Here is a 26,296-nt window from a genome sequence, read left to right as displayed (position 1 = left end):
GGGGGCCTTGCTCAGGACGGGGAAACCCTGCTAGTAGGTCCCGGGGTCCAGGTGGCGACACGAGCGCTTGGTCAGCCGGCAGCGGGCGGGTGGTTCCCGAGCCCCTCCCCCGCGCGTGCGCGCCCTGGTCCGCCCTCCCCGCAGCCTCAGCTCCCGCGCGGCGGCGGCGGCGGTTCCTTCCCCCTCCCCCAGCCCTGGCTCCGGGGGACCCCGCGATGCCGGTCCGCACCGAGTGCCCCCCGCCGGCGGGTGCCTCAGCCACATCCGCGGCCTCACTCATCCCGCCGCCGCCCATCAACACCCAGCAGCCCGGCGTGGCCACCAGCCTGCTCTACAGCGGCTCCAAGTTCCGCGGCCACCAGAAGAGCAAGGGGAACTCGTACGACGTAGAGGTGGTGCTGCAGGTGAGCGCCGGGCGGCCAGGCCGGGCCCGAGGGCCTCCTCGCGGCGCTCACGGGCCCGGCCTGCTCTGGGCTCCTCGAGCCCTCAGCGGCGGAGCAGGCCCTCACTGCTGGGGCCTCCTGCACCCCCGGCGCCTCCCACCGGGACCTGCCCGGCTGATGTCACACTCTCGAACCCTAGTCCTAACCCAACCCCTAGACTCCAAAGCCTGGAGCGGCCAGCCTCCTCCAGCGCCCCCGAAGACTGGTGCCACACTTGGAGCCTTTGGCTCGCCCCGCTTGGGATCCGGAAGCACCCCCATGACTAGCTGTCCTTTAAAACCTGGCTCGGTTCTTTCCCAAGTCGCGTCCTCCCTTACACCAGCCACCCCTCCCACCAGCCCCTGTCAGAGCCTGAAAAACTCTCCATCGCCTTCCCCCAAACTGAGTACCCTCCTGGGGGCGGCCAGTGTCAGATTCTCCCAAGAATGAAGCTTGTACCCTGACCACCCACTTCATCCTGAGAGTCAGGGACCTTGCTCCCTTGGAGAATCAACCACCCTACGGCTCTTGGGGGCTCTTGGGGAAGTGGGAACGTGGGTGGGGTGGGGTGGGGGAGTGGGCCTCCCTCCATTGGCTGAGACAACCCAGGCCATTCCTCGGTCCTCGGCTACCCACAGACCAGGTACGCACACCACTTAGTGCTACCAGTACCAAAACCCTGCCAGCCGCCCCAACAGCAGGCTTCCTGCCCCAGGCTTCTTACCCTACGCTGCTCTGTGGCCACTTCCCATGCCTGACCTGCACCTTGGTCTAGCTGGTTGCTGTTGCTGGCTTCAGTGTTGCTGATTTTTATCTACACCGCTCCAGAGTTTTCCTCCCAGCCTCAGATGCCCAAGCGCTGGGGAAATCTAACCCAGTTGTATTTTGTGTCCACTTACCTCCCCCTATTTGACCCGGATAGCTGAGTACCGGCTGCTGGCTGTCAGTCCCCAAACAACTTTGAAACTTCAGCTTCGTCTGCTCCGGGCCTTTCGGTTCCAGAACTTTACCTCTTTCTCTTTTTCTAACCAAAAATTGATGGAGTGGCAATTTTTCTTTCATCTCCCCTCTTCACAATACTGTTCTTTTTAGATATTAAACTGCCTGCCTGAAGACCTATTTCCCTTTTCACCTTGTGTGTAGTTTCCTAATTCTACTTCCTAGGTTGCTCCCCAAATCTTGTTCCTTGAAAGCCCTTCCGAAGGTTTAGAGGTGACTGCTGCCTTGGGGCCCCAGTGAGATGCACAGTGTATATGTACACCTTCCACCACCCTTTGCTCTTTCTAATTTCCCATCTTGGATTCTTTGAGCAAGTAGATCTCCCGCTCCAAAGACATGAAAGTGGTTCCTTTCTTTTTGGGGGGTTGGGGGTGGGAGGGAGTGTTTCGAGACAGGGTTTCTCTGTGTAATAGTTCTGGCTGGCCTGGAACTCAATGATCCTCCTGTCCCTGCCTGCCAAGTGCTACCAATACCAAAACCCTGCTTCGTTCAGGTTATAGCCCAGCAAGTTGCTCTCCTTTCTAACTGTAGCACACTCATCAGTCCTTTTCTTTCTTAGCATTTGTGGGAATAGTTCTCTCCGATTTTTGATTGGGAAAACCATGCTCTTGTTTAATGTAACCTGTTCCATAAAGTTCTGTCATGCACTATGGTATTTATCATCATTGGAATGCTGTAACTGAGTTATTTCAATTCTCATTACCTACTGTGATAATTGGGGGTTTTTTTTCCTCCTTAAAATGTGATAATATAGTATAAAAAGGTCAGGTTTTTTGTTTTAAATTCATTCAACTAGTCTGGAAGTGGGATCCCTGTATAGATCATGTTTGGAATGGCTCTGAATTTATGACCATCTGATTTCTGATATAATAGGGAAGTCCGTTCATTTGTGTGTGTTCATAGTGTGTCAGTGGCCTTGTGAACCAGTGGGAATGGTGATTGATTAGAGGCTTGGTCGATAGGTTTCAGGTGGCCCAAATCCTTGTGCGGGATGATTGGTGGGGGGGCAGTTGGTGGTCATGCCAAGGAATGCTCCCCCAGTGAGCTTGTCACTGTGACCAGGTGGGAGTGTGGGAACTGTTATTTTATTATCTGGTCTTTCTTAGACTCAGCCTTCTGAGAACATGTCTTTCCTAATTCAACTTCTTTCCAGCTTTTCTTGTTTGTTTAGTTTAAAATGTTTTTAGGAAACAAAATAATGTGGCAGCTAAAGGCATGGGCTCTGAAGTCAAATCAATGAAAAATATACCTGCTTGTTCTTTTTAAGTACTCTTATTGAGATATATTCCACCACATCACATAAACTACTGCTTACCTATTCAAAGTGAACACTTAATGGTTTTTAGGATACTCACAAAGTTGTGCAACTATCACCTGATTTTAAAACATTTTACTGCCCCCAAAAGAAACCTTTGTACCCCTTAGCCATCACACATGTGCACACAGACGCATGTGCGCCAATCCTAAACTAATCTTTTTTTCTTCAGATTTACTTATTCCTGGTGTGGTAGTATTCACCTATATTCCAAAACTCAGAATCTGAGGCCAGAATCTGTGCTGCAGAATGAGACCCTTTCACAAAAACAAACAAACAGCCTAGATTCACCTTTTACCTGTTCTGGACATGTAGAAATAAGGCCATACAGTTATTTTTCCTTTTCTGGCTGGCTTTTTTTAGCATAGCATGTTTTCAGAGCTCATCCATATCATCACATGTCAGTACTCCATCACTTTCTGTTGTTGCCCATTGTAAACATTGCCTACATTTTGTTTAGCCATTGACTTTTAGGGTATTTCTACTTAGGGGCTATTATCACTAATGCTGTTTTGAACATTCATATACAGGGTTTTTGTTTGGTTTTTGGGTGTGGATCTATTGCCTAGGTTAGTTTTGAACCCCTAACTTCAAGTGACCTTGCCACTTTAGCTGTCCCAAGTACTAGGACTATAGGTATGTACCACCAGCCCAGCTATATACATAGTTTTGTTTTGGTTTTTGGTTTTTTTTTGTTTTTGTTTTTGTTTTTTTGTTTTTTTGAGACAGGGTCTTTCTATGTAGCCTTGGCTGTCCTGGACTCATTTTGTAGACCAGGCTGGCCTCGAACTCACAGTGATCCGCCTGCCTCTGCCTCCCGAGTGCTGGGATTAAAGGCGTGCACCACCACACCTGGTTGTATACAAGTTTTTATTTGCACATATATTTTCATTTCTCTTGAGTAAATGCTGATACCTAGAGGTAGAATTGCTGGGGTTTAAAGTATCTCTAGGTTTAATATTTTAGCAAACTACCAGTAGTTTTTTAAAGTGGTTACACCATTTTCTGTTTCCTCTGGCAGCATAGGAAGGCTCTAATTCTTCACATCTTTACAGACTCCTTTAACTGTAGTCACCTCAGTGGGTATGAAATGGTATCTTGTGGTCTTAATAGAAATGTCTCAAAAGATGCCATATATTTTTTTCTATACTTTAAGAGCAGTGGAGCGTGTGCACATGTGCCTGTGAGGGCTTACGTGGATGTGTGCTTAGAGGTCTACATTAGGTATCTTCCTCTATTGCTTTCCACTTACTTTTTGAGACAGGAGCTCTCCCTGAACCTGAACCTGGCCTGACTGCTAGGGAATTCCAGGGATCCGCCCATCTCAGCCTCCCCAGCGCTGGGATTACAGGCATGCCTGACCTCACGTGGCTCCAGAATCTCCTACTTGCTTACCAAGCACTTTACCAACTGAGCCGTCTCGACAACTCCTAGAACATTGGTTCTCAACCTTCCTAATGTTCATATTGTGGTGACCCCAACCATAAAATTATTTTGTTGCTATTTCCTAACTGTAATTTTGCTACTGTTATAAATGATAATGTAAATACCTGATAAATAGGATATCTGATATGTGGTCCCTTTGGGGGTCTGACAGCTTCCCTCTATGCCATCGCATAAGTCACCACCAGGAGTGTGGAACCCAGGTCCCTGTGAAGAGTATGTAAAAAGAGCAGCCGTTGGACACAGCTGTGCTGAGAGGCCTCTTTCCTAAACATTTGCCTTGTTATCTTTCACATTGAGATGTTGACTCCTTCGTTGGTGAGAGCTGTGTGCATGTGGCTTCGTTTTAGTCACTCATCATCATCAAGATCAATTTGGGCAGAGTGGGAAAGATGTAGTTGAATGGAGGCCAAATAGAAATTCAAATTGTTGAGCATGCAATGTATACTTCAATTATTAACAAATTTTTCTCGCATCTGATAGCCTTTCGCTGTGAAAACCACAAACTGTTTTGAGCTCTATAAGAGCCTCGGGCTCAGAATGTCCATTAATAACAGCGTTTTTGCTGAGCCATGTGAGTGTGGACCAGCTGTGTCACCTAATTCCAGTGCTAAGGCCAGCAAGTGAAGACACTGACACACTTTGGCTATTCTTGCATGGATTACCACTGAAGCCAGCACCCAGATGCGACAGCCCCTTGGCTTCATTGGAACCTCAATGCTTTAGTGCTGACTTACCTGGCTAACTAGGTCCATTGCAGTTCTTCAGGACTGCCTCAATATTTTATTTGTATTAGAGATGGAAGTAAATCTCCACACCTGATAGGTGGGGCTGGAGAGCTGCCTCAGCAGCTGCTCTGTTAGAGGACTGAAGTGCGGTTTCCAGCACCCATGTCAGGCAGCTCTAGGCGGCTGTGACACCTCTGGTATCTATCATGTGCACACACTCATATAGAGACCCATAGATCTCATTAAAAATAATAAATTATTTCTTTTTTTTTTAAAGATTTATTTATTTATTATGTATACAGTGTACACCTACAGACCAGAAGAGCGTGTCAGATCTCATTACAGATGGCTATGAGCCTCCGTGTGGGTGCTGGGAATTGAACTCAGGACCTCTGGAGGAGCAGCCACTGCTCCTAACCGCTGAGCCATCTCTCCAGCCCCCTTTTCTTAAAATGTGGTAGGTGCCACAAAACTTCTAGTTTCTTGAAGTGAGACCTCACTTAACACATGTTATCCAAGTACCTCTGTCCCTTGCTTTGCTTTAATTCAGAAGTTAATAGGCAGTTTCAGAGTTTATCATAATTAGAGTCACTTTAAGTCATGAACTCTAAAACTCTGCCTGTTTGGGACATTGTCTATGGATTTGGGTGAAATTTACAAGTTGGTATGCTTCCAGCACCAAGCATCTATTTTGCATTTCAAAATAGCACTCATGGGGCTGGGGATGTAGTTCAGCTGATAAAATGTTTGCCTGATATGCACAGAGTCCTGTGTTTGATCCTTAGTACCACATAAGCTAAGCATGATGATGCGCACATGTAGTCCGAGCACTCAGGAAGATCAGAAATTCATGTCCACTACATAGTGAGTCTGAGTCCAGCCTGAGAGATCTTAGGTCCTGTCTCCAAAGAAAGAAGCACACAGAATCAGAACCAGTGATGTACTGTCTAACGTTCCTGCAGGGCTCCTGTGATGAGTACGTGCTGACTGTCTTTCTGGGCTGCCATCCTCAGCATTTTCTGTTCTATTTCTCTTTTTGGTCTCTTGGTAGCTGCCCTGAGACTGAATGCTGTTTGTTGTTATTCCCACCGTGAGAGAATGGAAGAAACACTTGTTCCACGTGTGCCCACTCAAATGGTAGTGCTCCCTCAGAAGCACTTATATTTTTGGTCAGAACAGAGTCACTCACTCCTCCATCAACAGCTCACAGGTCACACTACTAAGAATGGCCAGGCCTTATACACAGGACAGCTGCCAGAACAAAATCCAGTCCTGCTGGCATGGTTAAAAAAAAAAAAGTTGGTTGGTGAGTAGGCCTCTGGCAGTGTCTTAAGTAACCAATGACCTGTGGCTGCCCCTTCCTCTTGTTCTCCTGTCTCCTTTTTCGGAAACACAAGTCCAGGGGCTACGGATGGCTCAGCAGCTAAGAGCACTGCTGTTCTTCCAGAAAACCCAGGTTTGATTCCCAGCGCCCACACGGTAACTCACAGCCATATGTAACTCCACTTCTAGGGGCTCTGGCAGCCTCTTCTGGCTCCCACACGCATCAAGCATACATGTGGTACGAGACAAACATGGGAGCGAAGCACTCATATACACCAAAGCAAAACCTCTAAGTCCAAGCCAGCACTAGAGAGGTAGAGGCAGGTATATTTCTGTGAGTTTGAGGCCATTCAACCTGGACTATATGCTGATGACCTGTCTTTAAGAAAAAAAGAAGAAAAAAATCAGCTGGGCGTGGTGGCGCACTGCTGTAACCCTAGCACTCAGGAGGCAGAGGCAGGCAGAACTCTGTGAGTTCGAAGCCAGCCTGGTCTACAAAGTGAGTCCAGGACAGCCAAGGCGACATAGAGAAACCCTGTCTTGAAAAACTATTTATGAAATAGGCAAAGCCAATGTTCACAATATGTTGGGTGGCATTCCAGTTCATAATTAAAATGCATTCCTCCTTCATAAGATGCTATTCTCAAATGTTCTGCTCATTTCATAGGGAAAGAATTCAAGATGGTGCTTTGGATCAATAAGAAGGCAGGAAAAGCTCTCCCAAGCCAGTGGCTGAGTAGCAGAAAAATGGAAATGATCTAGCAAGACATTTTGGGTCAGAGATGGCGCTGGGTATACAAGTGGAAAGGGCCCTGCACAGTCTGCAGAGGAGCGAGAGATGTACAGAAAATGAACAAGCAGGCTGACTATCGGAATGGAACATTACTATTTAAATATTTAGCCAAAAGGCGTGAGAGAGGCCTGTGGTGATCTTTAAGATTTATTTTTATTATTTTTAATTATGTGCATGTATGTCTGCATATGGTATGTGCCCGTGGAGGCCAAAAAGTGATGGATCCTTTGGGACTAGAGGTGCAGATGGTTGTGAGCCACCTGATGTGGGTACTAGCAATTAAACTTGGATCCTCTGGAAGAGCAGCAAATACTCTTAACAACTGAGCCATTTCTCTAGCCCCTGATAGAATTTTCACTGCCCATCAGAATTGAAGGTACCAGAGGAGGCTGAGGCTTGGGTTGTGCCAGGTGCGTGCTGACCACTGGCCTTACAGGATTTTTGAAGCATCCCCAGGGCCTCGTTTTTAACACTCTATCCTTTCTTTGCAGCACGTGGACACTGGGAACTCTTACCTTTGTGGGTACCTGAAGATCAAGGGCCTTACAGAGGTAAGTGCTTCTTGCCAGATCTGGAATTGGAAAGTGAGGGGCTTGCTCAGCAGCTCAGAGAGTTCAGTACAGCAATCCCACGTTGAAATTCTTTAATTGTGTGGACCATAATACTGCAGTTTCGGCTGTCCATCTACAAATGGACAGTCAAAGTTTTTCCTCTTTGGTCGTAGGTATGGATGAAATGAAGGCTTAGTGTGCACTCAACCACTGAGTTACCCCCACAGCCCTCAAAAATCACAGCATAATTGGTCTTTTTTTTTTTTTAACTGTTTTTTGAGACAGCCCAAGTTGGCCTCAAACTTGACTTCCTCTGTCTCAACCTCTGGAATGCTAAGATTATAGCTATGTACTACCATGCCTGACAGTAATCCTTTTTTAAGAAAAAATTATATGGACTAGAGGAATGGTTCAGCAGTTAACAGTGCTTGTTAACCAGATTTCAGATCACAGCACTCACAACAAGCTGGCATCCAGTGTACTTTTTAAAAATTATATATATATATCTATATATCTCTGGGTTTTGTCTGCATGTACATCTGCAGACCAGAAAGAGGCATCAGGTCCCATGGGACTAGAGTTATAGCCACAGTTATAGATGGTTGCGAGCCATGATGTGGGTGGAGGGAACTGAGCTGAGGACCTCCAGAAGAGTAGTCAGTGTTACTTAGCCACTGAGCCGTCTCCCCAGCCCTCCAGTGCACCTTTGTAAACCCACCTCCAACCTAGGCAGAGATCGAAGGATCACTGGAGCTCGCTGGCTTCCAGCCTAGCCAAGAAAACACAAACTTCAGGTTCAGGAAGAGACCCTGCCTGAAAAGACCATGTGCAAAATGATAGAAAAGGATGCTGATAGCCTTTTTTTGGCCTACAAATACACAAACCTGCATACACACTCTATTACATGCACAAACAAAAATCTTGGTGAAACAGAAAATAAAAAGAACTAGAGAGATAGTTAGTAGTTAAAAGCCCTTGCAGATGACCCAAGTTTACTTCCCAGGACCCACATCAGACACCTCACAACCACTGTTAACGCCAGCTTCAGTGAATCCAGCACCCTCTTATGGACTCCATAGATACTTGCACGTGTGGCATATATGCACATGCATGTGCATAGATAAAGAAAAATATATATACCCTCCACCCTTATGAATTTAGTATTCTTTGAGATAGTCATCAATTATACAAGAACGAAGGTTTTTGAAGTTATTTAAATCTTGTGGTTTAGCCTGTTTTGGTGGTACTCAGGAGACAGAAGCAGGAGAATCTCTTTTTGAGGCCAACCTGGTCTACAGAGTGACTTTCAGGACAGACAGGTCTACAGAGAAACCTTATCTTGAAAAACCTAAGTAAATTTTGTGGTTCATTGAAACAGTAAAAACAAGAGTCTAGTTTTCAGCCTAGTGAGTAAAAGTAGAGCGTTCTGTTCTCTAATCCTCAAGACTCCTGAAATTTAGGAGGTAAAGAAAAGCATCCCTTGCTTTCCATTAGTGGCCAAACAGGAAGAAGAAGGCCGCCTAACTGGCACTGAGTTCCCTGCAAGGAGTGAGGAGTGGCTGGGCACAGCCCTACTGCAGCTTCTCACGGCCTTCATTGCTTCATGTAACCCTGATCGGCTAGCAGGACTGGGCTGGGCAGAACAGAGCTTGCAAACCTCAACTCAACCCTTTTCTGGATTTGTGAACTTTAATTTCTCAACTCTCTTCCTTTCAGCTTCTGCTTAAAGGAGAGTGAAAAGCCCCTCTCTGCCTCATCAGATAACTTGTCTAAGTAGGGAGCGTGTTAGAGTTAGTTGTATGTGAGAATGTGGCTCAAATGTAGAGTGCTGCTGGGATGCCCACAGGCTCATCTGCTTGTCTGTGTTAGAGGCTGGAGTGAGGATTCCCTAGGAGTCTTCCCCATCTGTGGAAACACAGCCCATCAGAGAAGGACAGTAAAAAAGCAGTAGGGGGGGGGGTGGTTCTGCTGTTATTTGTCCTAAGAGAAAACATGTGGTAAAACAGGATAAGCTCATGCTGGGCAGTGGTGGCGCATGCCTTTAATCCTAGCACCCAGGAGACAGGCAGGTGGATCTCTATAAATTGGAGGCCAACGTGGTCTACAGAGTGAGTTCCAAGGCTACACAGAGAAATCCTGTCTCGAAAAAACAAACAAAAAACAGGCTATGCTCAGCTCATAAGGCAGCCAGGGCATTTGTTCATAGAGTACAGGACATAACTCTTTGACTGAAACTAACAAAGTGTTTAATAATTTAGAACATTATAGCAGTAACTCCAAAGCCAATCACTTGGCTTATGGCAAACTGCTAAGAAATGACAAGTAGCACTAGGAATCTGGGAACAGTACAGAGAAGTGCTGACAGCTGAGAGCTCTTCCTAGAGCAAGTTTCCCTGAAGCTCTTCCGTGAGGGAGGGTGCTGGCATGGCCTTGAACTGGGCCAGCCCACAGAGATTCGTCTTCCCTGCCAAATCTCAAATCTGTACGCAGAGGGGCCTTACTGAGCCAATGTCCTCCCAAAGTAGTCTGCTCAAATACAACACTGAGCTGTGCTATGCTTTTGTGGGGCTCTTAGTAAAAGGTAGTTTATGGTCCAAGATGCTTAAGGCCTGAGCAGGCCACAGGATGCTTGTGATTCTTCTCCAGTAATATGTTACAGCTTTACAGGCACACTCAACACATCATGTGTTTCATCCTTGTAAAGCATAAGTCTGGTGTTTGAAGCAGGCATTACTCTGTAGCCCCGTCTTGTTTAGAACACATGTTGTAGCCCAGACTAGCCTCCAATTCATGATTATTTTGCCTTAGACCCACGAGCACTGGGATGACAAGTATGCAGCACCACATCTGGATAAATTATATAATTCATTATTAGCTTTAGTATAGTCACAAAGTTGTACAACTGATAGCTTACTGAATTCTGAACCTAGTATGTCATAGCCATAATTATCCCCATACAGAGAACTGTAACAAGCTGATTGAGTTTTGTACCTGTATTAGTTGTTTCTTTGTGCTTTCTCATTATTGTTAAAGTATCAAATGTATCTGGAAGTCAGGGGCAAGTGGATCTCTGAGTTCCAGGTCAGCCTGGTCTTCACAGTTCGAGGACAACCAAGGCTACCCAGAGAGACCCTCTCTCAAAAAATAAAATAATAGCCAGATGGTTATGGCGCACGCCTTTAATCCTAGCACTCGGGAGGCAGAGGCAGGCAGACCTCTGTGAGACTGAGGGTAGCCTGGTCTACAAACTTAGTTCTAGGACAGCCAGGGCTACACAGAGAAACCCTGTCTCAGAAAAAAAACAAATATCATCATCATAATATGTTAGATGTATAGTTTGCATATTATTAATTATATGTTATAAAATATCAAATGTACAGTTTATTTTAATTAAATTATATAAATGACTTGTTTTTGTTATAATAGTTGACTTTGTCAGCCGGGTAATGGTGGCGCACACCTTTAATCCCAGCACTCGGGAGGCAGAGGCAGGCAGATCTCTGTGAGTTTGAGAACAGCTTGGTCTACAAAGAGAGTCCAGGACAGCCAAGGCTACACAGAGAAACCCTGTCTTGAAAAAAAAAAAAAGTTGACTTTCTCTATATGCAGTGTGGAGTGTTGAAAGTTAAATTTGAGGTTATTTGCCACACATTCGCTAACAAAGCACAACTTTAATGTTTTAGGTGCTATTTTGAACTGAAGCAATCAGATTTGTAAAGAGTAGGCACGAAATTATGTTATCTTTGCATTTCTGATCCTAACAGCATGTAGGGTGTGTGGGAGCCCAGCTTCAAAGGGGAGATTATAATAAAGCCCTTCACTCACCCCTTAGTTGGATTTGGGAGGTCAGGCTGAGATTGGTAGCACGGGTGCAGACCACACCAACCAAATTCATAAGAGACTGATGTATAAACAAAGCGTCTGTTCACTCTTTTTTGTTTGTTTGTTTGTTTGTTTGTTTGTTTTTGAGAGAGGGCCTCTCTGGGTAGCTTCAGCTATCCTAGACTTGGTTTGTAGACCAGGCTGGCCTCGAACTCACAGCGATCCGCCTGCCTCTGCCTCCCGAGTGCTGGGATTAAAGGCGTGCGCCACCACTGCCCAGCTTGCATCTATTCACTCTAACTCAGTATTTGTTGACCTATTGCCAAATAATAAGCCCTCAGAAGGCACTTCTGCCTGGGCATCCGTAATGGGACTGTGGGGAGTTAGCTTGGAATTGGAAGGACTGATAAAGGAGCTTAGTGGCTACAGCCTGCACCTGCCTGGTCTCCCTCTCCTACTCCTCTTTCTATACCGTTCCCAAGAAATAATCTTTTTGGTGACTTCTGACCATGATGGATCCAATTCATTGTCATTTATGGTGTTTGGGAGTGGGTGTGTTATAGTTACCTTCACGTGCTGCCTAAGGTGTTTAAGAAGACAGATAGTTTTTAACTTAGAGTAGATTTCTATTTAGGAAAGTCTCCCCTGTCTGTCTGTCTGTCTCTCTCTCTCTCCCTTTCTTTTCTTTTCAAGACAGGGTTTCTCTGTGGATATCCCTGGTGTCCTGGAACTCCTTTGTAGACCAGGCTGGCCTTGAACTCACAGAGATCTACCTGCCCCTTGCCTCCCAAGTGCTGGGATTAAAGGCGTGCACCGCCACAGCCCGGCTCCTATCTCATTTCTTTAGTCTGTGTATATATCTATATGAGAACCCCAGACCAGCACTGTTAGCATAGGAGTTTGAGGTTTTGGAGGGTGTTAGATTTGTGTATTCTAAAGTTCACTGTTAAGAAATGAAATGGAGGCTGGGCATAGTAGTGCACACCTTTAATCCCAGCATTCAGAGGCAGGCAGATCAGATCACTGTGAGTTCGAGGCCAGCCTGGTCTGCAAAGAGAGTTCCAGGACAGCCCAGCTTGCCCAGAGAAACCATGTCTCTAACCACCACCACCCCAAAAAATGAAATGAAATGGGGCAGGTGTGGAGTTGGGTAGGTGTTTCTGTGCCTGCTAAGACCCTGAGTTCAGATCCCTAGCACCTGTGTTTAAAAAACAAACAGTGGTCACAATCATGCATGTCTGTAAGTCTAGTGCAGCCGAGATAGAAAGTAACAGGTCCCTGGAACTCACTAGCCAGTCAGTCTGCCCAGTTGGTGAGCACTGAATTCAGTGAGCCCTATCTCAAAAGAGAAGGCCAGGAACAGTAAAGGAAGACACCCAGTCTCAATCTCTGGCCTCTACACACATGCACGCACACACACAAAGAAAAAAAGAGCAGAATCTGGAGTGTAGCTCAGTGGTAGAAAAACTTGTCTGTTGTACATGTAAGGTCCTAGAGTCCACTTAGGTCTGCAAATTAAAAGCACACATTTGCAGTCGTGTCACAGATGGCCTTAGTGTTTCATGGTGCCTCCTGAGTCATGGGCCTGTGCGGTGTTGTTCAATAGGGCCTTTGTACTTAGAGAAGAGGCAGAACTATCAGAATGGGTCTATTTAATTAAAAATTTTTATTTATATAGTTAAAGTATATGGGATGGTTTTCCTATACACATGTCTGTGCACCACATGTGTGCCTGATACCACCAGGTCAGAAGAGGGCATCAGATCCCCTTAGCCTGGAGTTACTTAGAGTTGTGAGCCACTATGTGGGTGGTGGGAATTGAACCTGGGTCCTCTAATGGAACAGCATGTGCCCTTCACTGCCAAGCCACCTCTCCAGTCCCACCTTATTTTTTTTTCTTAACAATTATAACAGCTCAATTTTTGAAGTAGCTTCTTTATGAATAGTGATTTTTGCATTGCAGACATGGTTGCATGTTTTTTCTGACACAAATTGACAAGATCAACTGCAGTACTAACGTACCATGCATAGGATAGATATGCATAGATGTGATAGAAGTAAATGTTTTTCTAGCGTTTCTGAGACATTTCTTCCAAAGATGTTTTCAATCCTGAAAACTTCAAGAATAGGTGTAAGGCTGGGTATGGTGGCACATATCTGTAATTCTATCACTTGGGAGGCGGAGACAGGCTAATCTCTGTGAGTTCAAGGCCAACCTGGTCTACAGAGCAAGTTCTAAGCCAGCCAGGGATACATGGTGAGACCCTGTCTCAAACAAAAAGAAAAAAAAACTCAAGTATAAACGAGGGGCAAGGAAGTTTGAGGGTATGTGAAGTGTTGGCCTGGGGTCAAGGGAGACTCATCTCTGGATACCAACTTTGGGGCTTTTTCTCGGGGTTCACCCCAGAAAACAGCATGAGGAGTTGCACTTTGCTTTGACTGTACAGTGTTTAGAGTTTACTTATGGTAGACAATACCCAGATTCTTTTCTGAGAGACTGGAACGTAGCAAGTATGGTCAATAAGGAGTTCTTTCTCTGGCAAAGTCTCCAAAGCCCCAGAGCCCTTCACTATCTGAGCAGCTAAATTCAAAGTTATGTCTAGAGCCTGTTGGCAGCTCAGTGGGTCTAACAGTGCATGGTATGTTAGTACTCTAGTTGATCTTGTCAAAGTATTAGAAAGAAGTTATCGAAAGACTGTTATCTCTAAAAGGTGAAAATAGACAGGAAGCACATCTTTGGGAAGCCTCAGCAGGACCAAGGTAAAGTGCTCATTCAGTGTCTGGGTGTGTAGCTTAGTGGGAGTGAAATCACTCCGCATGTGTGGAGCCCCGGGTTCAGACCAACACAACGTACTGCAGACAAACAAAAAACAGAAACGCACGTTTAATGTCTTGCTTGGATATTTGCTTTTGCTGTAGGAGTATCCGACCCTTACGACCTTCTTTGAAGGAGAAATAATAAGCAAAAAACACCCTTTCTTAACTCGGAAGTGGGATGCCGATGAAGACGTTGACCGGAAACACTGGGTGAGTGAGGCTGTGCTCTGCCTTGGGTGGCAAAGACATCTGGAGAACGGGCAGGCCTGGGCCCGGGCCTTGGTCCCAGCAGGAGTTAGTCAGAACCTATTCCTCCGTGAGTCACCATTGCTCCAGGTCTGCCAACCCTTTTCTTAAATACCAGGTAATGAGAACAATGTCAGTCCACTCATAGCTCTGTGGCTGTCAGAACCCGGGCATTGTACCCTGTTCAGCCCATCCTTTATCTACTGTTTGTTCCTAGTCACCTCTGTGTGGCGAAACCCATGGAGCAGGTAGCAGCTGCCTCATGATCTGGCTGGCCTGCAGTGGAGATGTGCTTCATGAAACCCAGCCGGGCAGACGCGTTGCTTCTTTATGTCCATCCAGATAGACTCAGGGAGGGCTTAACCCACACCAGCCAGGCACTCCTGAGAAATTCAGATTGCCTGTCCTTAGTGGTCACGTGCGGCAGTGTCCTTATTCCCCAGTGGTGAGTATGTCAAAGCAACTTTGGGTTACTGCCACAGGGTCTTTTCCCTGTTTTATGTTTGGGTCAAAAAGTTGTTCTTTGTCCCATCACACCAGCCTTGGCTTAGTACATCATTGCGGGTGGGGAAGAGTGCTGGTTCGTTTATTTTGAGGTAGGATCTTCTGTAACTCAGACTGGCCTGACAATCTCAGTGATCCTCTTGCCTCAGCCTCCCAAGTGCTGCAGTAACAGGTGTATGTCATCAACTCCAGCTGGTTTTTGCTTTTTGAGATATGGTCTTGCTATGTTTATCTAGAGTTTATGGTGTGGGATAATACCTGTGCTACACTTTCCTGTTGTAGCCTAGAGTCGGGCATGCTGCTGCCCTCTCAGATTTACCTGTTAGTGACATTTAGAGCTGGGGCCTTGGTCAAGTCAGGATTCTATATGCTTCATGTCTTTATGACAGTATTTATGACTTAGCATATCAGATTATATGTAGTCTTTGATTCCTATGTGTGTTATGCTCTCACTGTTGGCTTTATTTCAGATGTTTACTTACAAAGTGTGTGCTTACTTTAAAAATTTAAAATATTTGAAAAAACAGACTAAAATGGAACAGTCTGCAACAACGATGCATAGCACTAAGACAGATGCTGACTTCATCTTGACCATGTCTTAGGTCCTTTTGTATCTGAGGTTACACTTTGTATATTCAACTGGTTGTAGATTGAAAATGTTTGAGGAAAGTAACTCATTGATTCTCCTTTGCAGTACAAGGAAATGTTAGTAAAACATGTTCTATCTCATACTGAGAAGATGGCTCAGCAGTTAAGAGCACCTATTGCTCTTCCAAAGGACTCAGATTTGGTTCCCAGAATCAAGTGGCAGCTTACAACTGTCTGTAACTCCAGTTCTGAGGGCTATGACACCCTCTTCTGGCCTCCTTGGCACACACATGGTGCACATACACACATGCAGGTAAAACACCTACACACATAAAAATGAAAGTAAAAAAATATTGCCAGGTATGGTAACATAGAGAAAATGAGGGTTTTTGCGGGGGCAGGGGGATGGATTATGTGGTTGATTGATTTTTTGAGACAGGGTCTCTCTGTGCAACCCTGGCTGTCTTGGAACTCACTCTGTAGACCAGGCTGGCCTGGAACTCACAGGGATTCTTCTGCCTCTGCCTCCTGAGTGCTGGGATTAAAGGCTTGGCTCTTTCTGTGTATGTGTGTGTGTGTGGGGGGGTGGGGATTGCCCCTTTCTGGTTACTACTTGAATAGCTGGCACAAGAACTGCTCTTCTGATTGGATAGGCACTCACTCTTTCAATTTGTTGTCTAGGCAGCTCTTAAACTTAGAGTACTCCTGTCTCAGCCTCCAAGTGCTGTAACTATACATGTCTACTACCACACCTAGCTTGGCCATGCTGTCACAAAGTGGCTCAGATTGACTCTCCTTTGGTTTGGTTTGGTTTGGTTTGGTGGCTTGGTTTTGTTGTTGTTTTTTTATTTGTTTTTATTTGTTATTTTATGTGTATGAGTGTTTTACCTGTGTGTATATGGGTAGGTACTGGGAACCAAACCTAGGTCCTCTGCAAAAGCAACAAGTACCCTTAACCACTGAGTCAGCTCTCCAGTCTTATTCTTTGTTTTTCAATTTATTTTTTATGTCTGCGCACATTTTTTAAAAAAGGATTTGGTACCTGTGTGAGAAGGCATGGGTATGTGTACTTATAGCCAGAGTCAACACCAGGTGTCTTCCTCTATAGTTCTGTACATTTTTGAGACAGTCTCTCTCTAAACTGAGAGCAGTTCTAACATGACAGGTATACACACTTTTCCTGGCTTTTACGTGGTGATAGGGACCAAAACTCAAGGCAGGTTCTTGTGCTTACACAGCAGGTACTTTACCAACTGAGCTGAGATGGCTCAGCCCTTTTGTTTGGGTGAGGCGGGCGGGTTTCTCTATGCAGCCCTGGCTAGTCTGGAACTTGCTATGTAGATCAAGCTGAACTTGAACGCAGAGATTCACCTGACTCTGCCTCCCAAGTACTAGAATTAAAAGTACATACTACCATGTCTAGGCTGGCCTTGAATTCCCTGTGTACCTTAAGATTAGGTTGAATTCCTGGTTCTCCTGCCTCCAAGCTCCCCAGTACTGACACTCACCATGACTATCCTTGCCCCTCTGGTTTTTGTCTTGTTTTGTTTGAGACAGGGTCTCATTATGTGGCTCTAGCTGTCCTGAAACTATGTAGACATGGCAGGCCTCAAACTCACAAAGATCTACCTGTCTGTGCTTTCTGAGTTTTGGGATTAAAGGTGTTTGCCACCATACCCGGCTCCATTCTGTATTTCTTTACTAAAATCCCACTGACACATTTTACCTTAAATGTTCTGATAGTAGGGTGTCCTATAACTGCGCCCATTCCCACCCTTTTGACTTTATCCCCTGCTGTGTTTACTGGGCACGCAATCAAGTAGTGCCCTGTCCACTTAGCTGTCCTCTCTACGAGTCATTACCAGTCATGAGCTCAGCTGTCCATCTTTCCTCATGTGGATCAATGAGATTCTTTTTTGTCTTATTTTTAGGGCAAGTTTCTGGCTTTTTATCAGTATGCAAAATCATTTAATTCAGATGACTTTGATTATGAAGAACTGAAAAATGGGGATTATGTCTTCATGAGGTGGAAGGTAAGGTTCTGCCTAGGCCATCTCCTCAGACTCCCGTGTGTGGGTCCTAGAGTACCCACACACACTTGCTCTTGTAGGTTATAGCTTCCTCGTAGGGGCCTCTGTGACAGGTGCTTTCATCACTGTGTGTCTTGATGGCAGGGTCCCTACACACTTGTAAGCAGCAGTTGTGTGATGGCTCCAGAGCACATCTTGAGTGAGCTGCTTATGCTGTTAGTGGACAGTGGGCACATTCATGCCAGTAGGCACCCATAACCAGTGTCCTCTTCCTCTCATTCTCCCACCCAAGAATCCTGTGGACCTCCAGAATGAGTCATCCAAGTGTTCTGGGGACTCAGGGAAACTTTGCTTGAACTTAGTCATCACAGCATCCTATTCCTACCACGAGCTTAAAACGCCATCAGAGTGACTGCTCTCCAGCCACAGCCTCTACCCAATGCCTCTGCTTCCAGCTGCTCAGGAAATGAGGGACCAGGAATGGAGCACCAATCCTCTCCTCCTTGGCCCTTGGCTCCTTCTAGTCCTTTAATGGATTGGCCTTTGCCTGAGAGTCCTATGCATCTGTCACTATGGCAGTATGCTATCTACAACCACAGGAATGCAAATCCGTATAGCAAGTCTGTGAAAGAACTTTTGGGAACACCTGCCCACCTCCAGTCCCCACTACCTTGTCTGTATGGAGAAAGAAAGCTTCTTGAATATGACACATTATAGTTTTCATAAAGACCAGGCATCTAAAATGGCCATTTGCTGTGTATGCTTTGTGTGGCTGCTCATTTGGGAAGTGGGATGTCATTTCCTCAGTAGACAGTCACAGGATAGCACACACTGAGCTTCCCTTGCCAGCCTGCTCTACCGTGGGAAACATGCCAGTGAACCCTCTAAAGCACTTGCACTTGTGTTTATATTAATTTTTCCCCCTTGCTGAGGATGTAACTTGCTCAGGGTTTGCACATGCTAGGCAAGTGGTCTACCACTAAGCTAGACCTCAGCCCTAAATGAAACTTAAAAGTTATATTTGAAAGTTAAATAAAGCAGAAAAGAATGTCCTTTAAAAAAAAAAAACTAGAGAGAGCCGGGCATGGTGGCACATGCCTTAATCCCAGCACTTGGGAGGCAGAGGCAGGCAGATCAATGCGAGTTCAAGGCCAGCCTGGTCTACAAAGTGAGTCCAGGACAGCCAAGGCTACACAGAGAAACCCTGTCTCAAAAAACAAACAAACAAGAAAACTGCAGTATAGTTTGTGGTATGCCATTTGTCCAGCATACAAAAAGTCTGGGTTTCATCCCAGCATTGGAAAGTAAATAAAAAGTAGTATGTTAAAGCACTGGAGTTGTCTCCAGACAATTTCCCTTAGAGTAGCACACGTGGAATTTTGGTCCACCTGAGCCCTGTGGTTTCTGACAGGAGCAGCAACATAGCCTTTTACTGTTTGTTGCCAGTTCAGATGACAGATTGCCTGTATTTGTAATGTGCCTGGCACAAATGGCGCTATTCTTGTGGCTTTTACAAGGGTGGAGCTTTGATGAGATATGATAGGGACTCTTCTTACCTCAGAGTTACCACAGACGGCAATAAATGTGACTTCTTATTAGAGGCCATCAGAACCCAGTAACCGTTCCTGGGAACCAGAACTGAAATTTATTCTGTCACTGGTCTCCAAGAGGTGGATGGACAGACAGGTTGGCAGGAAAGTAGTATTGGTTGGTCTGTTAGATCTCTAGCTACGGTCCCTGTTCGGCATTGCTGATCCTGTGGGCTCTCCACGGTAGGTAGGATACTGTAGTAACATGAGCAGCACCCCAAAACCAGGCAGAGATCCAGCAGTTGAATAGGATCATGTAGTCATGAGTTTTTTGTTGGTAGTGGTTGGTTTGGGTTTTTTGTGTTTATTTGGTTGTTTGGTTTTCTAGCAGTCTTTAGAACCCTCTAGCGTCTTACTGACTGATCCCATATCTGTGTGCAGGAGCAGTTCCTGGTCCCAGACCACACAATCAAAGACATCAGCGGTGCTTCCTTTGCTGGCTTCTATTACATCTGCTTTCAGAAGTCAGCAGCCTCCATAGAGGGCTACTACTACCATCGAAGTTCAGAATGGTAAGGATCTTGTGGCCAGTGCTGCAGCAAAAGGTGCCCTCAGCTCCAGCTGTCACATCTGAAAAGAGGTTCTTTCAGTCTACCTGTGTCCAAATACCATGCTCTGTGTGTATGCTGAGGCCGTTTAGGTGATAGCACACGAAACAGGGACTCTTATCTACAGAGTGAAGTAAATGAAGCCAAAGTGGGTATTATGTAAAGATACCATTTCTAAATAGTTACAGTCTTTAGATTTTTTAAATTTAATGCGTATGTATGTTTTTTCTGCGTGTATATATGTATACTACATGTGTACCTGTTGCCTGAAGAGATCAGAAGAGAGCATCGGATCCCCTAAGAACTAGAATTAGGAATGGTTGTGAGCCACCATGTGGGTGCCGAGAACCAAACCTGGATCTCTCCAACCCCATTTCTGTGTGTCTCTCTCTCTGTCTCTCTCTCTGTATATGTGTGTTAGTGGGACAGAGCTAGGTTAAGTAAGTACTCTACCACTGAGCAGCACCTCAAAGTAGATACTTTGAGGCAGTCTCGCATTTTCAGGATTGATTGCCTCAATCCTGATCACTTAATATTTATTCCTCACAACTGAGCAGTAACTCTAGTCGCTTACGGATACAGCTGCCATTTCATCTCGTGCACTTGATCTTGGTCTGTGCGGGGCTGTGAGCGTCTGCCTCCCTCCCTACCTTACGTTCCTCCAAGGTTACAAACAGAAGGCCACCTCAAGTGCTGGCTTCAGCCACTTTTTAGGGGACTCTCATGCCTCCTTGCTGTGCTTTAAGGGTTAGCTATAGCAGCTTCTTTCTTTGAAAGTAGAGCATTGGACTGGGGAGATAGCTCAGCAGGTAGGAGCACCTTATGCTCCTCCTGAGGACCCAGGTTCAGATCCCTGAACTCACATGGCAGCTCACAACTGGCTGTAACTCCAGGTCCAGGGGAGCCGATGTTCTTTTCTTACCCACATACACGTAGTGCACATGAATTCACACAGTGTCACACACATAAATAAAAGTTAAATAGAATTTTAAAAAATAAGCCAGGTGGTGGTAGTGCACACCTTTAATCCCAGCACTCAAGAGGCAGAGGCAGGTGGATCTCTGGGTTCGAGGCCAGCCTAGTCAACAGAGTGAGTTCCAGGACAGCCAAGGTTACACAGAGAAACCCTGTCTCAAAAAAAAAAAAAAAAAAAACAAACCAACAAACAAAAATTTTAAATAAAATGGAACACTATTTCCTTTCATATTTTTTATTATTATTACTATTTGCTGACTTGCCTAGATCAATTCAAATTATTTGTAGGTGGCTTTCAGTAATTGTTCTGTTTTTAGGTGATTTTTAAAAACTTAGTAATCCTGTAATATCTGACCTTTGTGTCTGGTACCTCACTTAGCAAATGCTTTGAGGAATCACTCCTATCATAGCATGTGTGGGGGTATTTTCTTTCTTTCTTTCTTTCTTTCTTTCTTTCTTTCTTTCTTTCTTTGGTTGAGACAGAGTTTCACTATATAGTCCAGGATGACCTAGAACTTGTGTAGATCTCTCCACATCTGCCTCCTGGGTACCGAGCTAACAAGCGTGCACTACATCACAGTGAGGGTTTCTCTTGCTGTGATGACCATGACCTAAAGCATTTTGGGGAGGAATGGGTTTATTTAACTTACACTCCCATATCACATTTCATTACCAAAGGCAGTCAGAGTAGAAACTCAAATGGGGCAGAAACCTGGAGGCAGGAGCTGATGGAAAGGCCATGGAGGGGTGCTGCTTACTGGCTTGCTCCCCGTGGCTTGCTCACGAAAAGAAAAAAGAAAGAAAGCTCACCTTCCTGGCACTAAATAAAATGGGCCCAGGAGTTAGTCCTATATTTGGACTGACCATCTCGTTCCTGATCCTCTGGGAGCACCTACTGATGGGAGAAGCAAACACCTCCTGATCCTCTGCCATCCAAGCGTATAGCCATGCTTCAGGAAGTGAGAAGCAGTTAAGAGTGGAGAGCAATTCAAAGCAAGCTGTGAGGGGTTCCCTCCAGTGTCTCTTTGGGCTCTATGAGAATTGGAATGTTCTTACTCTGCATGAAGTCATTCTGCAGCATCACCCACTGGTGTTCTTTACACACAAATACAGAGTTACAGGTAGGAGAGAAGTGGTGAGCTCCATCTCATCCTAGAGTTTATTGGGGTCCTGTTTCATATTCTTTAGTTTTTTGCTTTTGTTTTATGAACCTAGGGCCTAAGCTACATTTGTGTGTGTGTTTGTAGACATAGTTTATCTGACTGTGAACTGAAGTAGCCAGGAACTTGTGATTCTCCTGTTTCAGGCTCCCTAGTAGCTAGGATTACAGACCTGTACCTCCAGGCCTGACTTGAGGTGTTGTTGTTGTTGTTGTTGCTGTTGTTGTTGTTTCAGACAGGTTCTCACTATGTAACCCTGGCTGACCTGGAACTCTGTGTGCACCAGGCTGGTCTCAAACTTATAGAGCTCTACCTGCTTCTGCCTCTCGCCTGCTGGGATAAAGGCTGTGTCTCCAAGACAGCCAGGATATACAGAGAAACCCTGTCTCAAGGTGGGGGGAAAGGCTATGCCACCATGTCCAGCCTTAGGGTCCTATTTTTGTGATTTATGTTATATTTGTTTCCTGATTAGAACAGATTACCTAAAAGCAATTCTTTACTTGGTATAAGTGGAGCAACAAAAAAGAGACAGAGGGAACTAGCTAGGTACAACTTGCCATTTGTAAAATGAGTTAGTAAAGCCAGACATAGTGGTGTGCACTTGTACTCCCAGCTACTTGGGAGGCGGAGGCAGGTAGCTTGCTTGGTTACAGGAGTTCAAGTCCAGCCTGGCTTGCATAATGATACCCTATTTTAAAAATATAACAGGATGGAGTTCTAGAGAGATGGCTCAGCAGTTAAGAGCACTTGCTGTTCTTCTAGAGGACTTAGCTTTGATTCCCAACACCACATGGTGGCTCACAATCATCTTTAATTCCAGTTCCAGGGGATGTTTTTGCCCTCTTCCATCCTCCACAGGCACCAGGCACACACATGGTATACACATGTACACACACAAAAAGAAAACAAACATATAACAAAATCAAGGCCTGGTGGCACATATGTTTAATCTCAGCACTCAGGAGGCAGAAGCAAATGGATCACTGTGAGTTTGAGGGCAGCCTGGCCTACATTGGGAGTTCCAGGCTAGCTAGAGCTACATAGTGAGACCCTACATTTATATACATAACTAAAAATGGCTTAGCACCTCAATCTGAGTATAATTGGCAGGGACTCTGGGTGGAGTTAGTTTTCCAGACTCCTCGGTTCTGGATACCCAAGAAAACTCTTCCGTCCTGTGTCTTCCTCTTGGCAGGTATCAGTCCCTCAACCTGACCCATGTTCCTGAACACAGTGCACCCATCTATGAGTTCCGGTGACAGTGGTTCAGAACAGCAGCCAAATAAAACTGAACTTGGCAACAAAGAGCTTTGCCGAGGAAATTATGTACCTGCCAGAACCAGGAGAGGTGTGTTCCTGTTTCTTCACGAGCAGACTTCATCAGAAAGCATGAATGTTAAGGATCCAAGGAGCATGGCCAACCTGCAGGCAGGCAGAGGGAGCTCTCCACCTCCCACCCTCCTTCCTCTCTGTGGCATTGTGGTCACCATCTGTTTCTGAACAATCTTAAATGCACTTTCCTTCCTGCACAGCTAACTTCTGCATCACTGAAATGCCATCTTTCCTCGGTCAGCCTCTAGCCGAGTGGAAGGTCAGCTCCTGGGTCACCTCAGCCTTGGTGCTCAGTGGTCCCTACCCAGGCCCTACACCTTCCCCAGTTGCTTGTTTGGTAGCCCAAGGAAAGGCAGAGCCCAGCATCTTGTGCCCCAGAGCTCTATGTGAGGAGTTGTCTGGGCCCAGCATCTACCACCAGTGAAATGAGGTGGGGACCCTGGTAGGTCTCATCAACGTTTGGTTCCAGTTTGGATGTCTTGTGGGGCCAGTGGCTCTGCTGAGCCCTGAACTCAACACTGCAAGACAAGCACGTGGCTCTCGGGGTTCTGGGCCTGCTGTCGGGGATCACTAATTTTAAGGCTTCCAGATCCCTGGTGGGAGCAAATCCAAAACTGCTTTCTCAGTACATTTGCTCCAAACTTCTGAACTTGAGGGCAATACTAAAATAAAAGAGTTTTTTATTACAAAATTATTATTTTTATGGTACCTTTAACAAGGACCCTATGGCAAATGCACAATTATTCCGAATTACATTTTATCGTTTTCACATTGAAAACAGCAAATGTTGATAGTGATTTTTATATCTATGTCTATATGTATATTTAATCAACCAGCAGTTTTAAAACAAGTCATCCTGGTACAAAAGTTTTGCAGCATTGCATAAATTACAGTGCTAAACACAAGAGCTGTTTCCGGGGCCACTTGAGCACTTGTGCCTCCTCCTTTTGCTACTCAGAGCATCAGTTGTCATGACAACCTTTTCCAAAGGCTCCGGAAAGGATGACAGAAATGTTGGGATGGCATGAGCAGGAAAGATAAATGCGTTCAAATAACTCGAGGCTCATGTGCCAAAGTGTGGGGTAGGGGAGTGTTTTGGTTTGGTTTGGTTTGGTTTTTCTAAGTATTTAAAAGGCTTGATAGGTTGGCATCAGTTGTAGTCCACAAATATGGTCAGGATTTTAGGGAATTCTGGTGGTTTACAGGTTCAAACACAAGAGGAAAAAGCTTTAAAATAAATAGAGCATCAGGGCTGGGAGTGCAGCTGATAGAGCACTAGCTTGTCACATAGGAGGGCTTTGCTTGCATCTGCTCCCAGTGCTAGGACAAAGGGGCACGGCAGCTGGCTGACTGTCCTTGTTCTGTGCCGTATCTTACAAATACTGAATGTTCGGAGAGCCTTAAAAGCAGAAGTAGGGAAAGGAGCCAGCAGGCACTTGTGATATCCTAGTCCCAAGACTGTGAACAGAGTACAACTTACCATTCAGTTAAGTCAGGGCCCAGAAACCATAAAAGTAAGTCATCCCAAGACTAAAGTAGAAAAAATACTTCACAGCTGTTGCTAGGGATGAATCAAATGGTTCCTTACCCTTACTCTAAGGCCTGAGCCAGGAGTTAGGGTTGGTCTAGGGTAAACATAGTCGTCCATCTCCAAGCAAAAGACATCAAAATTCAACTGAATATCAAGGGGCTGGCTCTCTGAAAAACACCTGGCCTACACTGGAGGCCACCATCACTTCAGTTACGGCGAGCGACAGCACTGAAGAGTGAAGGAGGCTGAGAGACTGCTGGCTTTCTCCCTGAAGCATACCAACTCCTCTGGCTGTCCTTTCCAGCACACCAGTCAACCCTTGTGTGCCATGCAGGTATTGTTCAGCAGCAGGTGGAGTCACCCCGAAGCTTGGGCATGCGTGTCGCTCAAGGAGCACATCATTGAACAGTTTCTCTTATAAACTGGCAGGCCAGGCTGTAGCTTATGGACACTCCCCCGCCCCCTCCATTCCCGCCCCTTTTGGATCTCTTTGGAGTCAGGGTCTGGCTGTGTAACTCTGGCCGGCTTAGAACTCACTATGTAGACCAGGCTGACCTTGAACTCCTAGAAATCCACCTGAGTACTCAGAGTACTAGATTAAAGGTGTGAGCCACCACACCTTGCTCCTTTTTCTTTCTTAGCTAGGGAAGTGCTCCAGTTGTACTTAGAACTAAATGAGGGAAGGATGCCCTTAGCAGCCTCAGACCCATCCGAAGACTTGCTGCTTAGAAGTCTGCCCCTGGGCATTGGGCAGGAATAAACTTGTTCACTTCTTAGTAACTCCTACTTGATGGACAGTGACTTCTCTTCCTTTTCTGTCCCTGAAGGACCTCTGAGGACTTGTCTCCATCTGTAGCTCTTTCTCCAGCTCTCTTGGTGGTTTACATGCCTCTGGTTCTGTGTGCAATATCTTTGGCTGACACTTGTATCTAACATTGAGAAATAAGTGCAGACTGCAGATTTCCTACTGCTCTCTGTAACAAGCCAGCCCCCCGGCAGGGAGGAGAGGCCTGGCTGGTCTTACCCTCCGCTCAGAAGGCTCCACTGCTGTGGCCAGCGTGGCCCTCCATGCCCTGCGTTACCTCTTCCCACCCATCCCTCCTAAGATTGTCTAGCATTTCAGCTGCAGTCCAAAAGTAAGTAGACAATGCCTAATATTAGTAGGAAGTCAGTCGGTGTACTGGCTCTGTTAGCAGTGTTGAAATCAGACTCCAGAGGAACAAAGGGGTTTCTCGTGTCTTTTGCTCTCAGAGGCAGGGAATTTATATTCTCTTTAAGGCCTTGAATGGATGTTTTTCCTCATAAAATAGTCACTGATAAGCTAATTTTTAAAAAGAAATGCCATTAAGTATGTTACATTGTGGTTTAAAATTACTAACAAGTTCTGGGAAAGAAAAATACTTGATTTTGAATCTTAAATGTTTTTTAAAAATTAGATTTGAATGGGCGCAAAGTATGAATATTTTGTTTCTTTATGGAAGACCTGTGGAAAGGGTTTGAAGATTTGCAATGGGAGAAGTATTTTGCAGAGCTATCAATGTCTAAATAATTTTTAAAAAATAATAAAGGTATTTAAGCAG

General features: G+C 45.5%; 1 protein-coding gene across 1 annotated transcript; it reads left to right on the top strand.

Annotated features, from left to right (window-relative positions):
• Nucleotides 1–50: 50 nt before the first annotated feature.
• GID4 (GID complex subunit 4 homolog) lies at nucleotides 51–26,296 on the top strand. Its single transcript, XM_084763007.1, has 6 exons — nucleotides 51–404; nucleotides 7,515–7,574; nucleotides 14,316–14,423; nucleotides 17,483–17,584; nucleotides 19,552–19,682; nucleotides 23,049–26,296. The coding sequence occupies exons 1-6, from the start codon at nucleotides 216–218 to the stop codon at nucleotides 23,110–23,112; spliced, it is 654 nt and encodes a 217-aa protein (XP_084619133.1). The 5' UTR covers nucleotides 51–215; the 3' UTR covers nucleotides 23,113–26,296.

This window comes from Acomys minous (assembly GCF_964271855.1).
Source record: "Acomys minous genome assembly, chromosome: 16".
NCBI lineage: Eukaryota > Metazoa > Chordata > Mammalia > Rodentia > Muridae > Acomys > Acomys minous.
Note: the sequence above shows the minus strand (reverse complement) of the source record. Positions and strands in the feature narration are given on the sequence as shown.

What these genes read in the sequence shown, in the direction of transcription:
- GID4 (XM_084763007.1), top strand. Translation starts at nt 216, where the DNA reads ATGCCGGTCCGCACCGAGTGCCCCCCGCCGGCGGGTGCCTCAGCCACA. An exon ending in ACGTTGACCGGAAACACTGG is followed by an intron (nt 14,424 to 17,482) that starts GTGAGTGAGGCT and finishes TCTTATTTTTAG; the next exon opens with GGCAAGTTTCTGGCTTTTTA. An exon ending in ATGTCTTCATGAGGTGGAAG is followed by an intron (nt 17,585 to 19,551) that starts GTAAGGTTCTGC and finishes ATCTGTGTGCAG; the next exon opens with GAGCAGTTCCTGGTCCCAGA.